Source organism: Rhipicephalus microplus, chromosome X (genome assembly GCF_043290135.1).
Source record: "Rhipicephalus microplus isolate Deutch F79 chromosome X, USDA_Rmic, whole genome shotgun sequence".
Lineage (NCBI taxonomy): Eukaryota > Metazoa > Arthropoda > Arachnida > Ixodida > Ixodidae > Rhipicephalus > Rhipicephalus microplus.
Genome location: NC_134710.1, coordinates 289,594,593 through 289,610,180, shown reverse-complemented (window position 1 = coordinate 289,610,180; position 15,588 = coordinate 289,594,593). Strand labels below are relative to the sequence as shown.

The window sequence follows — 15,588 nt, the reverse complement described above, 5'->3', positions numbered from 1 at the left end:
GTGTGTGTGTGTGCGCGTGTGTGCGTGCGTGCGTGTGTGTGTGTGTGCGTGTGTGTGCGTGTGTGTGTGTGTGTGTGTGTGTGTGTGTGTGTGTGTGTGTGTGTGTGTGTGTGTGTGTGTGTGTGTGTGTGTGTGTGTGTGTGTGTGTGTGTGTGTGTGTGTGTGAAGGAGCACTTCAGTTCCTGCAACTCTTGAGACGGGGGACATCGCACTTGCACTTGCGTGACAGCTTATTATTTGATGCATAAGTTATGTGCGCTGTTGCTGGCTGCCACAGCTTTGTCAGTGCCAGCCACCAATAGTGCACATAATTCCGCTTTTGACAACATGTCGTTTACGTGGCACGATCAGTGAAGTGAGTAAAAGATGAAGGCGTGACAGGTGTAGGAAACGTCTATTCGGTATGCAGTGAACTCTCACTTGACTGAACTTCAAGGGACAAAAAGAAATAGCTTACTTAACTAAATATTCACTGCAATATTGAACAGCAATGGGCACAGTTGATAACGAGTAAAAATTGTGAGGCGGAATTTGTTCTGACAAGAATTCCGTAATCTTTGTTTGGGCTTGCACCCTTGAAGGACAAGAAGAGGCAATGCTGTACAGAAAGTCCAAGTTTTTCGCACTGCCTCTGGCACAGCTTGTTGCTGTGACACGAAGGCGTGCAACTTTGATTGATTGATATGTAGGGTTTAACGTCCCAAAACCACCATATGATTATGAGAGACGCCGTAGTAGAGGGCTCCGGAAATTTTGACTACCTAGGGTTGTTTAACGTGCACCCAAATCTGAGTACACGGGCCTACAACATTTTCGCCTCCATCGGAAATGAAGCCGCCGCTGCCGGGATTTGATCCCGCGACCAGCGGGTCAGCAGCCGAGTACCTTAGCCCCTAGACCACCGCGGCGGGGCGGCGTGCAACTTTTTGATATATCCAGTTGCCTCGGTTAGAGATTCGGGATTTGAACCTGCGTCAGCCACTACGAGTTCCTCGTCGGGGTGCGTATCGCCTATACGCTATTGCTGCAGAGCGCTAAACTTCTTTCAGTTTATTTTAAAAATGAGCTTAGGCCTGTGGGTAAAATTCGTTCAACTGCAATATTCACTATGCAGAAATTTGTGTAAATGAAAGACTTTTGGATGTCATGCATAGTAAAACACTGAACATTTTCCAAAAGTTCGTTATTCTGAAATATTTGTTAAACCACCGACGTTCGTACAAGTGAGAGTGCACAGTACACACTATTTTCTACAGACGTCTGCCCGAATGACAGGCAACCCACTCCTTAAAAATAATTTCACAAGGTACTTTTTGACCAACTTACGCAATGTGTGCTTTGCCTTCGCACAGACGTATGACGATGCGTTTTCTTTGTGCCGAACAACGCCGCCATGTGGCTTCAGGCCATGGCTCATTCTGACGCACGTCTCTATTGCAGGCAGATTATACGGAACGTGCTGCAGAGCCTGAATGTGGATCTGAGTGACAAGGAGATCCTGGCGCGACAACCTCTGAACCACGAGGACAGCATTGACCAGCGCGTATGCTCTACCAAGCGCAAAACCATCTACCCGAAAACCGCGCGGAGCGCCGACCACGAGTGGCTGTACGTCGTTAACGACGTGGAGTATGCTCAAGCCGTCACCACCGAAATCTGCGCGTGAGTGTTGGTACCTATCCTAAGTTGGCGACAGAAGAGCAAAACCCCAGTGGCTTACTCGCTCAATATACCGATTACTCACATACGGCCGCATGCATCGTAATTGAGCATTGTAGAAGTACAAAAATAAACCTCAACATCGACAACTTCCCCGCAACCTTAAAAGAGGCATAATCAATAGGAGGCGCAGAGTAGTGTTTTTTTTTGTTAAGTGGGTTTATTATTTCAAGTTCTGGTGAAGTTTGTGGGGTTTCAAGTTCTGGCAATGTTTGTGAGCTCTTAGCGCTGCTCCCGTACGTGTTTTGTTTATTTATTTTTCAATTATCTTCTTTACTTTCTTCTTTCTTTCTTTTTTCTTTCTTTTTTGATTAGTTTCATGAAGTGTTCCCATCGGATATGGCCTCAAGATTTCCACCGCGCGGTTCTCACGATAAGCTCAGCCACCTCCACTCCCAGCCTGAGTGGCGGCACAAGCTTTTGTGGAAAGTTGCGCGAATTGTTTCTCTGCGGCTAACCCTCATCTGGCGCCATTCGAGAATGTTCATCGAGCATTGACAGCAGTGGAGAGAGAAACGCGTTTAACCTGATGTGCCCGGGCACTTGTAATGTACTTTTAATTTTTGTTCTGTTCCACTTAACGCAGAAACGTGCGGCACAACGCCGACTCTGGTGCGTGTAATCGAACGACCGACCTCTTACTTGTGAGCGCGAGGCGTTAGCCACTGGCCCACGAAGGAGCACCTCCTTCCACGTTCAAGTGGCAAGCTATTTATATCTACCACTTACCGCTGGAGATGGGCAACTCGGGGGAACTAATGAAGTGTTTTTATCATCATCATCGTGTTTTCAGCATTACCAGCGAGATGGCGCAACGAGTGCGCGTCGCCAGATTGTCACGACGCGGTGGCGCGTGCGCTCATCTCCCACGCGTACTTTGCCCCGCGGAGAGAGAGAGAGAGAGAGAGAAATAAGGGGGATGTTTGGACGCTCACATGTGCTCGCGCTAATCTCGCGATGGTGAGAATCGTACGCCTTGGGCTTTCACCGGAACGATTTTGTTGTAATTGCCGGGTGCACAAGGGTCACTGCACTCGAGGAACAGTCTCCGTTTGCGAAAAAGGCGCGCTTTTCAGAAACAGCGAAGTAACAACTGAGACGCTTATTCGCGTTCATCTGTACCTGTGAGTACGTTTTGTACGTCATTTATGCGTGACAAACGCGGGGCACGTTTCGATCTGCTTTGCAATTCTTCTCGTGACCTTCCAATTCGTTGCTATCGTGTTCATTTCTTCGCCTCTGTGCCAAAGCTGTTACTTTAATGATTACACGCTGATTTAATCTATGATTGTACGTTGATAGCACCGGCTACTCTTACATTCATAGTGTCTGTAAAGATACTATGATAATTGAAAATCACAGCCACGAATGAAAAAAAGTTACATAAAATCGAACCGAGATACAGCTTGTCAGTCAAGGCAGCAATTCGCATAAACACCATGTCCATTTACGAAGTCACTAAAGACGAGGCAAGATTCGCTGCAGTGATTTAGCGGTCACGGGGACTTGAAGATCGCGAGTGCGATCCCGGCCACGGCGGTGTCTTTTCGATGGAGGTGAAAGGATGCTGTGCGATTTCAGCTTATAATAAAGGACCCCAGATTGTCCAAATTTCCGAAACGTTTCACTAAGGCGTGCCTCATAATCATATTGTCGTATTGGGCTGTAAAACCCCAGATACCATGATTAAAGACGATGCGAAATATAGTTCAAGCGCATAACAATAGAGTTCACATAAAATTCAGTCACTATATGACACGAATATGCTAACAAATAGGGCTACACCTGAAGTTCAGTCACAAAAAAACACTAAATGACCCCACAAAGTGCAGGCACAGGGGCACCAATAAATAAATTTACACATTCGACGACACATAGCGCGATAAGAGCAAAGTTTATACGCAAAATAAGCTTTCGCTAGGTATACAAAGTGCTTACTTCAAAATACCTTCTCGCCCCGCCACGGTGGTCTAGTGGCTAAGGTACTCGGCTGCTGACCGGTCGTGGGATCGAATCCCGGCTGGGGCGGCTGCATTTCCAATGGAGGCGGAAATGTTGTGGGCCCGTGTTCTCAGATTTGGGTGCACGTTAAAGAAGACCAGGTGGTCCCTGGGGTTCTTACAGGTTCAAGAACCCTCACTACGGAGCCCTCCACTACGGCGTCTCTCATATTCATATCGTGGTTTTGGGACGTTAAAGCCCAAACATCAATCAATCAAAATAGCTTCTCAGAATGTTTGCCTGTGTGCAAAGGCGACAGGTGCCTGTCATATCATTTTTGTGAAAAACCAGCACTCTATAAAATAAAATTATGTATGGTAGGCATCATTTTGTTACTCTTTTAGAATAGAGGGCTCCTGAAAAAATAGCAGCACATATATTTTTACTGAGGACGAAACTTCAGATACATTCATAAGCCGTGGCTGCAACGTGCGTTTATTCAAAATCAGCACCATTTTCTTTCTCTGCGTACACTAAAGCCAGTCGTGCTGCTACTAAAAGAGTTAATTTTCTATTATTTACAGTCGAGGCATGACCAGGTGACTGCATCTGTCTCGGATGAACTTTTACTACTTTCCAAAACAAGCTCCCCTCCGTTTCGCGATATTTGGAAGTACACTATTTTTTTCATTTTCGTCAGTTATAGGCGTTCAAATCTTGAGCCTTTATTTTTTCAGCCAAGATCATTCCGTCTTTGGTCGTAAAGGCGCCGCAGTCGTTCCAACCACTTCGGTCTTCTCGTTGTCTGGGAAAAGCGCTTAAATTTAGCGAGAAGACTGAAGTCCGTTTCGCAATGTACACGCGGGCAAAAGGGTCCCAGCTTTCGAAGTTTATTCTTGTCACAAGAGTGTTCAGGTGCGACGATGTGTAACGGGTGTATTCGCTTTCTGCTCTTTCATTCCCGGTTGATTGATATGTGGGGTTTAACGTCCCAAAACCACTATATGATTATGAGAGACGCCGTAGTGGAGGGCTCCGGAAATTTAGACCACCTGGGGTTCTTTAACGTTCACCCAAATCTGAGCACACGGGCCTACAGCATTTCCGCCTCCATCGGAAATGCAGCCGCCGCAGCCGGGATTCGAACCCGCGCCCTGCGGGTCAGCAGCCGAGTAGCTTAGCCACTAGACCACCGCGGCGGGGCTCTTTCATTCCCGAACCTCTCTGATTGTTCTCTCTCTCTCTCTCTCTCTCTCTCTCTCTCTCTCTCTCTCTGTCTATGTTGCTGCTGTGCCAAAAAATTGATTGATTTGATTGATTTGTGGGGTTTAACGTCCCAAAACCACCATATGATTATGAGAGACGCCGTAGTGGAGGGCTCAGAAAATTTCGACCACCTGGGGTTTTTTAACGTGCGCTGTGCCAACAAATATAGCGTACCATCAAAATGCGGACAAATTGGTTTGCCACCCATAAATTATTACCGACTGGCGCTGATGTCTGTCGGCAGCGCACGCCTGAGGCGGTGGTCTAAGTTACCTCTCCGGTTTAACACATATGCTCTCGCTCTCTTTTCCTTTCGTTTCATGGCAGCGCGATACTATACTTAAACATCAGTGACGCATTTTCCACGCATGAGGCACAGTCACAGTCGCGCAGCAAAGAACGCCGTTGCGTGACCTTTGTAAGCGCGGGATGAAATTGACAGTATATACGCAGTGAAGAAAAAAAAAGAGGTGGTGCAGAAAGGGTGCGATTTCGTCTGAGCGCTCCCATTTGTCTGAATCGTCCCCGTCGAAGCCGTGCACTGTCGTCTATGTCCATCTGCGAAGCGCTTAGACGGTAAGAAATTCAGCATTAGTCGTGTACAACGACGCTCCACATGGGGCTTCTTTCGAGCAGTCACAGTATATGAAGCTTCCACTGCTGTGTACAGCTTCAACGATGAGGTGTAATCGATATTTCTAGACGCAGTATTCGGGAAGTACTGTTCTCCAGAAAATGTGCTATAGCAGAATATACGTTCGGGGTGGTGATGCTATTATATGCTCTATATACGAAGGTCACTCAGAGATGAGTAAAATATATTGCTGGAGTAGAAGTTACTCTTCGAAAAGGAACTCAGCAATCCGCCATCTTACCAGTGGTGGAATGAGAAGTTAGCGTGCAGCGAAGAAAAGTCAGCGTTTACCTCGCACGCCATGTCAATACCAGTAACTTTTGGGTATAGTGCCCAGCGTGCGAGATGACATCACTAGTTTGAATAAGAAGCCTCAAGATCTAGGTAAATTTTATCGCAGATCGAGCCACTGATACTCATCTCGATATTTTCGTCGGGGTCAACGATCTCCTATTTTATATTTACCCTGGCTTCTGCATTAAGACCGTAACCACATAATCTCCAAGCTGGCACCACCTGAAAAGACCATATTTCAGAGAAAAAATATAGGCCACACCGTGGCTTCAACTTTGCCGGTAATGTGCGGTGAAAGCTCTCACTCTGGAATTTTTCAATCGTCCGTGAGGCCACCGTACGCGGCAGCGTTTACGCGTCTGCGTGGCCACGTTATAAGTGAGCCTTGCGCATGCAACTTTTGTCAACAAATCCTATTAAGTATATGCAGCTTAAACTCTTGCGCTGCATTCTCATTTCCGTCATCTATTTACAACCTGATGCGAACGTATGGAGCGGATAGCTTGACTTTGATGATTACACTGAAAATATTGGTGCCTACCCACTCATTAGAAACGGACCAAAGTCGGGCGGATATAGCTACCGTGTTCGATATATCTCTATTGGCGCTAGAATGTTAGGTTTATCTGTTATTTAAACTGCGTAGCAGTTTAGTGGCTCGGCTAGTCCTTTATCCAGTGTCTCTCTCGTATTGCATGGTCATGCTCAAAATCAAGGTGTCAACATGGGCCTGAAATAAAGCTATCAATGCTCAGAACAGGATTTAAAGGAGCACTGACATCAAATTTACTCGTGTCAAGATATTTGCGTCAATGAGTAGCTATCGACCCCTCAGCAGCGATTCGCGACCTTAAACGCATCTGAGGTACGAATGAATATCTGTAATATTGATTCATATATTCGCTATCGAACGTGGTTCCAAATGGGTCAAAAGCCCGCCAAATTGTAGTGCTGTCGGCGCTACCTCGCAGCCACGTCAAGGCCGCTGCACATCTGATGCTGCTTTCACAAAAAGTGGTGACGTCACGCACACTGGCATTTTGTCTGCTATAGGAGCACATGTGATTGATTGATTGATTGATTGATTGATATGTGGGGTTTAACGCCCCAAAACCACTGTATGATTATGAGAGACGCCGTAGTGGAGGGCTCCGTAGTGAGGGTTCTTGAACCTGTAAGAACCCCAGGGACCACCTGGTGTTCTGTAACGTGCACCCAAATCTGAGTACACGGGCCTACAACATTTCCGCCTCCATCGGAAATGCAGCCGCCGCAGCCGGGATTCGAACCCGCGCCCTGCGGGTCAGCAGCCGAGTACCTTAGCCACTAGACCACCGTGGCGGGGCAGGAGCGCAAAGTGCAGTCAGTCCAGCTGTATCTCTGATGATGTAGGCTAAAGCCCTTCCATGTGTTTTCCGCCGGTTAAGTTAAGTAGCGCCAACTCGTTCTCCTCTTCCTTTAGCCCCGGCCTCTAGAAGGGGCCTCGTACTAACAGTGAACTCCAACTCGTTTGCCAACACAGGATTTATCCTGTAGCAGCTCGGGGGGGGGGGGGGGGAGTGTTTATGTTTATAAGAGGGAAAGAAAAAGAAAAGTGGCCCCGTAACTGTCTGCATCGGGGTGCGACACCTCAAGAGTAGCTCACAAGGGATGGGGGTGAGGAGGGATTAAAAGGATAGGAGTAAAAGAATATATGTATGAAGAGAGAGATGCGCTGGGACAGCGAACGAGGACATATCGAGGGATAGGAGAGATAGGAAAGATGGAAACACGGTCACAGGAATCCGAGGACGGGGCACCACTTGCGAGAGCTCTTGTCGGCGTCAGGAGATGGCGTAGGGCAAGTCCAGTAGCTCGGCGCAAAGTGCACGGAGCGAGCGAATGCGGCTGTTCTCCCTCTGTCCATCGGCGCGTATGAAGCCAACCCACTGGCTGTGTTGAGGTTCGTGGCTTGGAAAGGCATAAAATGCCACGCCATTCCCGCTTTTTCCGTGCATCAATGTGGAGGTTCTCACTGCGCAGTGGTTCGCTAGCATTCTGGCACGTATTGTCACTCTAAATGATCGCACTCACGCTGTGGAACACATGTCAAATCAGTCGATGCGACATGATGAATCGCTCGCACGCTTCAACACAGCCATTAGGGAGAGCATGGACGGAGTCGACGGCATTGTTACTAGCGTATCGTCGCTCAGGATAGTGTCACACCGATTACTTAGCACTAGTGTCGATGTTGCAGAGCAGTCTATTTTCCGTTTTTTCTCCTTAGCTTTTCTACGCTGTTTGACATCGAATTAATACAACTTCCACGCGACGGATGCCATTCAAATTTCGCCAAGAAGACATGCATACCAAGCGATCGAATGATGGGCACATCTCGATCTTGAAATTTGATGTCAGTACTCCTTTAAATAAACGAAAAACGTTTAAAATAATATAATTAACAGAAATAACCGAGAAGCAATCGCAATTATTATCGTTAAATTGCTGAAAACGCTTCGGAAACATGCGGATGATATCCGCGCCGCCCAAAAGAGGGCGCCGCTGCGTCTCCGAGCACGTAATTGCTTCTGCACCGGCGCCTCCGCCCCTACATTTGAAGAGGTAACAACCCGACGGAATAGGCGGCAGACGACACGTAATTCTAGTGCCGTAACAAGCTGGAAGTTGGACGAGATCGGATTGGATTGGATAAACTTTTATTTTTATTGGATAAGCTTTTATTTTTATTGGATAAACTTTTATTCGCAGCAAAAAGTGACGCGCTTGTCGTACACCCAGTTTCCGAATATCTCTAACAAATTCTACTCACGCCGGGGAAATCGTGTGCATTCTTACCTACAATGACGTCATCGATAATAAGGTAAACGGAGTGGTAGGAACTGCATGAGCGGGAATCACTGGGTGCCCGTACCACGCCCTTCCTTAAATTTCACAGTATAGTAGAGCTACAATTAGAGCAGTGTCTAGAACTATATACACCAGTTTCTACGCACGGACGAGGACCTTTTTTTTTCTTTTCGTCTTCCTTTTTGTCTTTATTTCTCCCTTTTACGCCATAATATTGCTCATTTTATTCTGTTCATGTTGTCGCAATTAGTTGTTCTATAAAAGTTTAATAAATGACGCCTCGTTGTCGACTGTTTCAACTCACGAGTTGACGTGCGCACGATCATGTGCTGTTTTTTTTTTTTTTTCTACAGGGACGAAGAGGCACCTTGCGACTTCGTGTCCAGCGGCCTTCCTCCTGGCTATTCGTCTGCGTGCCGACAGAAGTTCGCGTACCGCAAGCTGCTCGCCATGCACCCGACCGAGAGGAAGGCGTATGCCGAGAACTTTCCCTTCCCGTCGTGCTGCGTCTGTTATGTCAAGTCTCCACCACTGGCCGGGCGCAGCTTGAACCCGAGTCGCCGCCGCAACTGAAAACAGTAGTAACAACACCCTTGGACAGGACGGACAGACCATGCGCACTATTCTAAGCGCGTCATCGCTTCGAGATCGAAAGCATGTTATGCTCGGCAGCCCACCTGCGTGACGTTGTGAGGTCGTACGTGGTGGTGTCCTTGCTCTATTCAACTCCAACGGGCATCGAGACATCCTTGCCGACTGCATCCCGCGCGGCCAAACTTCTGGCAAACATTTTCTCATTCTTGTTGCGTCACTGGAGGCGAAGGAGGTCCCCACATCGCGCGGTCTATTCTTGCGGTAGGGCTCGAAACTTTATCGCCTAGCCTCCCTTTCATGGCGTGTTGTGGGTGCAGCTAATTGCTTTCGAAAAAAATTAATTGGAGTATCTTGCTTGCCAAAAGCACCATTAGGTTGTGAAGCACGCTTCAGTGGGTTCGGACGCTGCTGTGTAATTTGGACCACTTGTATTTTCACTTGTTTTTCATGCGCATATCCAAGTAAACGAGCAAATTTTGCAATGTGACTGGTATCGCACCCTCGAGCTCAGCAGCGAGACGAGTATACTTACGTCGTTGACACGTAGCAAGTGCATCACACATATGGATAAGAGCTCACGAAGACAGCTGGAGCGGGGGGGGGGGGGATGCGAACTTCTTCTTCTACTTCAGTGGCAGCACATATAAAGCACTTTACGAATGCGTAAAAAGGGGCTCTGCAACACTTTTCTGAGGAATCATCCAATGGCTTCATTAAAGGATTTTATTGCCTCCCGAATCAATCGCCGCATTTTTTTAATGTGGCAAGGACGCGTGGCGTTACAAGGGTCTGTCATGCGCTTTCAGTGCTTTCGTACCAGTGAGTGCATTGAAAGCAACGCAGGAGAAGGGGGGAGACAAGGGGTACAAAGGTACACTGAGAACTTTCCCTTTCCGTCGTTCTGCGTCTGTTACATCAAGTCTCTACTACTGGCCGGGCGCAGCCTGAACCCGAGCCGCCGCCGCAACTGAGAACAGTAGTGAACAACAACCTTGGACAGGACGTTCTTCTGCGCGTGCGTCATGTTGTAAAGCATTCTCTTTACTTCCTTCATTTTATATTGCGATAGAAATTATATGGACACTCTCGGTTGGATTTCGCCGCTTGCCTCGACGTCACTCACCGCATATGTATACCTTTATATATATATATATATATATATATATATATATATATATATATATATATATATATATATATATATATATATATATATATATATATGAAAGAACGAAAAAAATCCAGTATAACACTCTGGCGCGCGTAATCGAAGTTGGGTCCTCTGAATCGCAAATACGAGGCGTTCACAACTAAGCCACCGAGGAGCAGGACGTGCTTCGTTCAAACGGCAAGTTATCTGTATCAGCGACCTACCGCTGCTGATGGACATCTCGGAGGGGAACTATCGCGTTTTCAGCATTACCAGCAAGATGGTGCAATAAGCGCACGTAGCAACATCGTCATGGTGAGGTGGCCGTGCTCTCATCTCCCACGCGCACTTTGCCCCTCAAAGAGCAGGGGGTCGACGCTCCTCGCGTGCCCTTATCTCGCGGTAGGGAGGTTCGTACGTCTTTGCTGGCGTTATGCTTTTACTGGAACGATTTTGTTTTAGTTACCGGGTGCAGAAAGGTCAGTGCAATCGTTGCACAGTCTACGTTTGAGAAAAGAGCGCGCTTTTCAGACACAGCGAAGTTGCAATTGAGACGCTTATTTGCGTTTATCTGTACCTGAGAGTACGTTTCGTGCGTCATTTGTGCGTGAGAAAGACAGAACACGTTTCGAGCTGTTCGCCATTCTGCGCGTGGCCTTCCAATTTATTTCTATCGTACTCATAACTTCGCCCTTGCGGCAAAGCTGTGACTTTTTTCTTCGAACGCGTGCCTTACTTTCAGTGTGATTGCGAGCGAGCATGCAGCCACGTCGTGACATCCCGCGGCAGCCTCGATAAATATGCAGCTCGTGATGCTCAAATAAGGCATTGGCCATTGACTATGGGTTTGTGGCGGGTTCATTTGGGTTTATGGCATCATTTGCCGAGAGTATAGGGAACTATTTCTAGTTCACTTTGAGAATTCATTTTAAATTCCAGGCCACGTGCTGCTGCCCTGTATTGCTTGTCTCCAAAGCCGTAACTAAGGAAATATGAAGGGTTTCTGACACCAGCCTAACTTTTTTCTCACTCCAACTTTTCCGTTGATACCTCAGTATTTACCTCCACGTCGACCACCAGTTGCCAAAGTCAGCCGTTGTACCCATAAACACCCTCGAAAAAAAATTCTGGTAGGTCACTCTTTGGCTCACATTTTCCCTAGATCGAAAAAAAATTCTGGTACGTCACTGTTTGGCTCACATTTTCCCTCGATCCTATGCTACCGCTGGACAGCGTTTTCTTATCATGCTCGAAAAATTATTTAGGGCCCCTAAGTGTCGCCATCTTGACCTATTAAAATTGCTGTTTTATATCTGTAGCAGCAAAACAAAAGCTGCTAGCGTAGACTAATGAGCCTAGAAACGTCTGTACAAGTGCATTCGGTGTTTCAAGACCGTGTAATATGAAGTCATTACACGACTGACAAAACATTCGTATGAGATCACATCCCCTATACTCCGCATGTGCTTATTTGAACGATCCGACAGTTTACAAGAAGATCGCTTGACCATTTGAAATAAGCAAAAAAAGAAACAAAATGTATCATTCGAGAACGCTTTATTTGCTCACACTTCTAAGTAAGTTGTGCAGTTTATCGGCACAGTGCGCAAAAAACCGCTTCAAGCACCATTTTTTAACATACAAGAAGAACGGCTGCGTCAAGACGCATTCTCGTATTGTAGCGCCCCAGAGCTTAGATGAGTGCACAAAAACGGTGGGGAAAATTGCAGCCAAATTTCGATTTCCCGCTGAATTCTAGTCCCGGCGCTCAGCTTTGTCTGCTATCGGTGCTTGCTGTGCAGCCTATTCATCGTTGTGCACATCGTGATACCTCCCGAATGTTCCCCCAGGACTTCCGGCGTGTATACCGAATCAACGGATCGTCATTATGTATTGCTGTTAGGTGTAATAAACCATCTGCACATGCCTTGTAACATCACATGCTGAAATAAAAGGAAAAATTGTCATCCTCCTTAGGCTGCGTGTTTTATTGTGTGCACCGTCTTCACTCACTGCTTCATACGAACTCATTTTAACCTATCAGATGATATCGATGTAAATGCGTATTAGACACTATGACTACATATGTAGGACGTGTCGCATTGTCTGCATACGCTGGCCTTGCAAAACTACGCGCTAAGCGCTAAATTATAATGGTGCAACACTCTATGCACACAGGCGTTCTGCTTGAGTAACGGAATAGGCGAAACATTTCAGCCTTATATTAAGCTGCGAGTTTTTTTCGTTTTTTCGCTACTACGATGAAACAGCTGGAATATATGATGAACACATACTCACCATTAGAAAACACTCAGAGGAGATTCTGTTACGAATAATGTTTTAATGCTTTGCGTCTCAAAGCCATTATATGGATATGAGGGACGCCGTAGTACAGTACTGCGAAAGTTGTGACCACCAGGTATTCTTAAACAAGCGCCCAACTTTGCGCCCAACACGGGCTTCTAGCATTTTCGTCTCTATAAAGATGCGATCGCGATTCAGTCCCACGACCTTTGTTACGCCTGCGAGTCCACACCTAACGTCAATGCCTCTGCAAAAGGCAATCTGTGTCAAGGCCAGCAATCGAGCCCGCCTGACGCGATCAACTCAACGACGTCATCAAGCGGTGGTGCCGGTCTGTCACGCAACGCACCGCGAGCTCCCTCAGCTCGCAAGCCCGTTGAAGCTATCGGCGCCTTCCAGTCTGGCGGGTCTTACGCAATGCGTGGGAACGTCACTCGTCCTTGGCTGCAACCATGCGCAGCTATTGGCGCCTTCGAGTCTGGCGAGTCTTATGCAATGCGTAGCTACATCCCTTGTCCTTGGTGCAACCACGCGCAGCGGCGGGCCCCATTGGAGGATTCCGACATCACGGCCAGCGGCGCTTCTGGTTGGACATTTGGTTACTCAAAGGATCCACCCGGTGCCTATAATAGAAGCCCTGCGGCGCGTCGCGAGCAGTAGACCTATGTGTCAGAGAAGAGAGCTCGGCTCTTCGAGTCTCTAAGCTGTCGGCCCCAGTGCCGAATTCGTAACGCCTCTATTTCTTTGCTGTACATAAGCTTTGCCTTGACTCACTGTCGTCTCGTCCGCTCGTCTATCAGCTCTGCACAGAAGCAGCCGCAAGCTGAGTAACACACGCTTCCAAACGGCTGGTGACTGTGTCGGTGGAGTTCGGAGCAGTGGCGCCTTCGGGACCGTGTTGGCGTCTCGTCTTCGTAACAGTGGTTGGCAGCTGCGGGATCGGCCGGCGTCAGCGACATCGATGCGGTGAGTGCCTGATGTTTTCCCCTCAGTTCACCAGACTACTCTTCTAGCACAGGTTATAGTAGTTTAGAGAAGAGCTGTGTGAAGCATTAGAGTGAGCTTTGATCGTTTCAAGCCATGTCGAAGCGCTTTGAAACCAAAGTTAATGCGGAGGGTGTAAACACGGGAATGTGAAAAATTGCTTGCGCGTCTTACTAGTACACTTATAGGGGGTACAGCAAGTAGATTCTTAACATGGGCAAACAGCAAGAGGCTAGTGTGAACGATAGAGAACTTTAAAGTGAAGGAACTCTTCGAAGTTTGTGAGGAACTTGGTGTTATTATGGGCTGTGCGAAACGAAAGCAAGCGATCCTTGAGATCATGAAGGATGAAAGAGTGTCGGCTGAGGAAGTCAATGATGCCTGGGTGGATATCAAAGCACGCCGCGATTAGGCTGAAAGGCGAGAAGTAGAAGTTCACGAACGTGGAGAAGCTGAAGAGCGCGAACGTCGCGAGCGTGAGGAGGCCGAGAGACAGGAGCACCTTGAGTTGAAACGAATAGAATTGGCAATGCTACAGTGTTCGCAGGCACCTAGCGTATAGCTTCTTCGACAGTTCAGGTCAGCGGTTATAGAATTCGGGACGAACTGCCACCGTTCGTAGCAGGCGAGGACAAGGCAAAATATCTCGTCAAGTTTGAACACGTCTGTGAGCGAAATGCTTTGGAGCGGTCTCTTTAGGCGCAGAACCTGTTAGCTCTTCTTCCCGGCGAAGTGTCCGACGTGATAACGTGCTTGTCGAGGGAAGCGTTTGAGAGCTATGATGAGGTTAAGGAAGTGTTCTTGAGACGTTATAAGTTGTCACCCGAGGCTTTTAGGCAAAGGTTCCGGTATGCTAAAAAAGAAAATGAGTCACACGTTGACTTCGCGTTCCGTCTTAAAGCCGATTTAATTGAAAGGCTCAAGGGCAGAGGTGTTTATGATGATCGAGATAAAGTGGTATAATACATTACGTTGGAGCAATTCTACCCCGGCATCGAAGAGGATGTCAAGCTTTGGCTGCAGGACAAACTTGGTGAAGTACAGCCAAACAAGGCAGCAGAGTTAGCCGAGGAGTATTATACTCACAGAAAGTTGCATAGCAGGACAGTGTGCGTTGAAAATGATGAAAAGAGGGCTTTTCAAAGAACCCTGATCAAAGGAAACCCACTCCGCACCGTAATTCAAGACGGACCCGTCTCTTACGAAGGACACTGTAGGGGAAGGGCAAACGGAAGCGGAGAAATCGAGTGCGGTTCCTAAACAACGCACTGATACCACACGGGCGTTTGAATCACGGAAGCCGCTAATCTGCTACAACTGCAAAAAGGAAGAGCAGATCGCGATAAACTGTAAGCAAATGTTTGTTTTTGCAACAATCCGAGAATCGGAAAAGAACATGCGGTTGTTAGAGGCGTATACCCAAGAAGTTAGTGTGAATGAGAAAATGTGTCGAACACTTCGTGACTCAGCGGCAACCATGGACGTTGTCTATTCTTCGATGGTTTCTCCGGATGACTTTGCAAGAAAATGCGCGTGGATCAGGCAAGTCGCCGAGTGGCAGAGTGCTTGCTTACCAATCGCTACGGTTTTCACTAAAGGCCCGTTCGGTAAGCTTCGCACCGAGGCGGCTGTGTCCGCCGCGCTTCCCGATCGTTTTTCTTATCTATTTTCTAATAACTCAGAGCAGCTTCTCATAGAGCAGGGTAAATCGTTATTCTCCAATTTAGCGTACATGACCCTCACGCGATCGCAAGCGCGGAAGCTTTCGCAGGGGCTTGATCTTGTTCAATGTGGTGAAGCACCAAATTCAAAAACTGTTGATCTGTGTGACTTTGGCGGCGAGTCGACAGAA

At 47.5% G+C, this 15,588-nt stretch overlaps 1 protein-coding gene across 2 annotated transcripts in view; it reads left to right on the top strand.

The window, feature by feature from the left end:
- Nucleotides 1-10,375, top strand: part of LOC119161418 (protein spaetzle 5) — a 110,872-nt gene extending 100,497 nt beyond the window's left edge. For both annotated transcript variants that reach the window (XM_075879314.1, XM_037413874.2), the window contains exons 3-4: nt 1,441-1,662; nt 9,058-10,375. In XM_075879314.1, the coding sequence (XP_075735429.1) occupies nt 1,441-1,662; nt 9,058-9,277 (442 nt within the window). In that variant the 3' untranslated portion in view covers nt 9,278-10,375. The remainder of the gene's footprint in view (nt 1-1,440; nt 1,663-9,057) is intronic.
- Nucleotides 10,376-15,588: the final 5,213 nt, after the last annotated feature.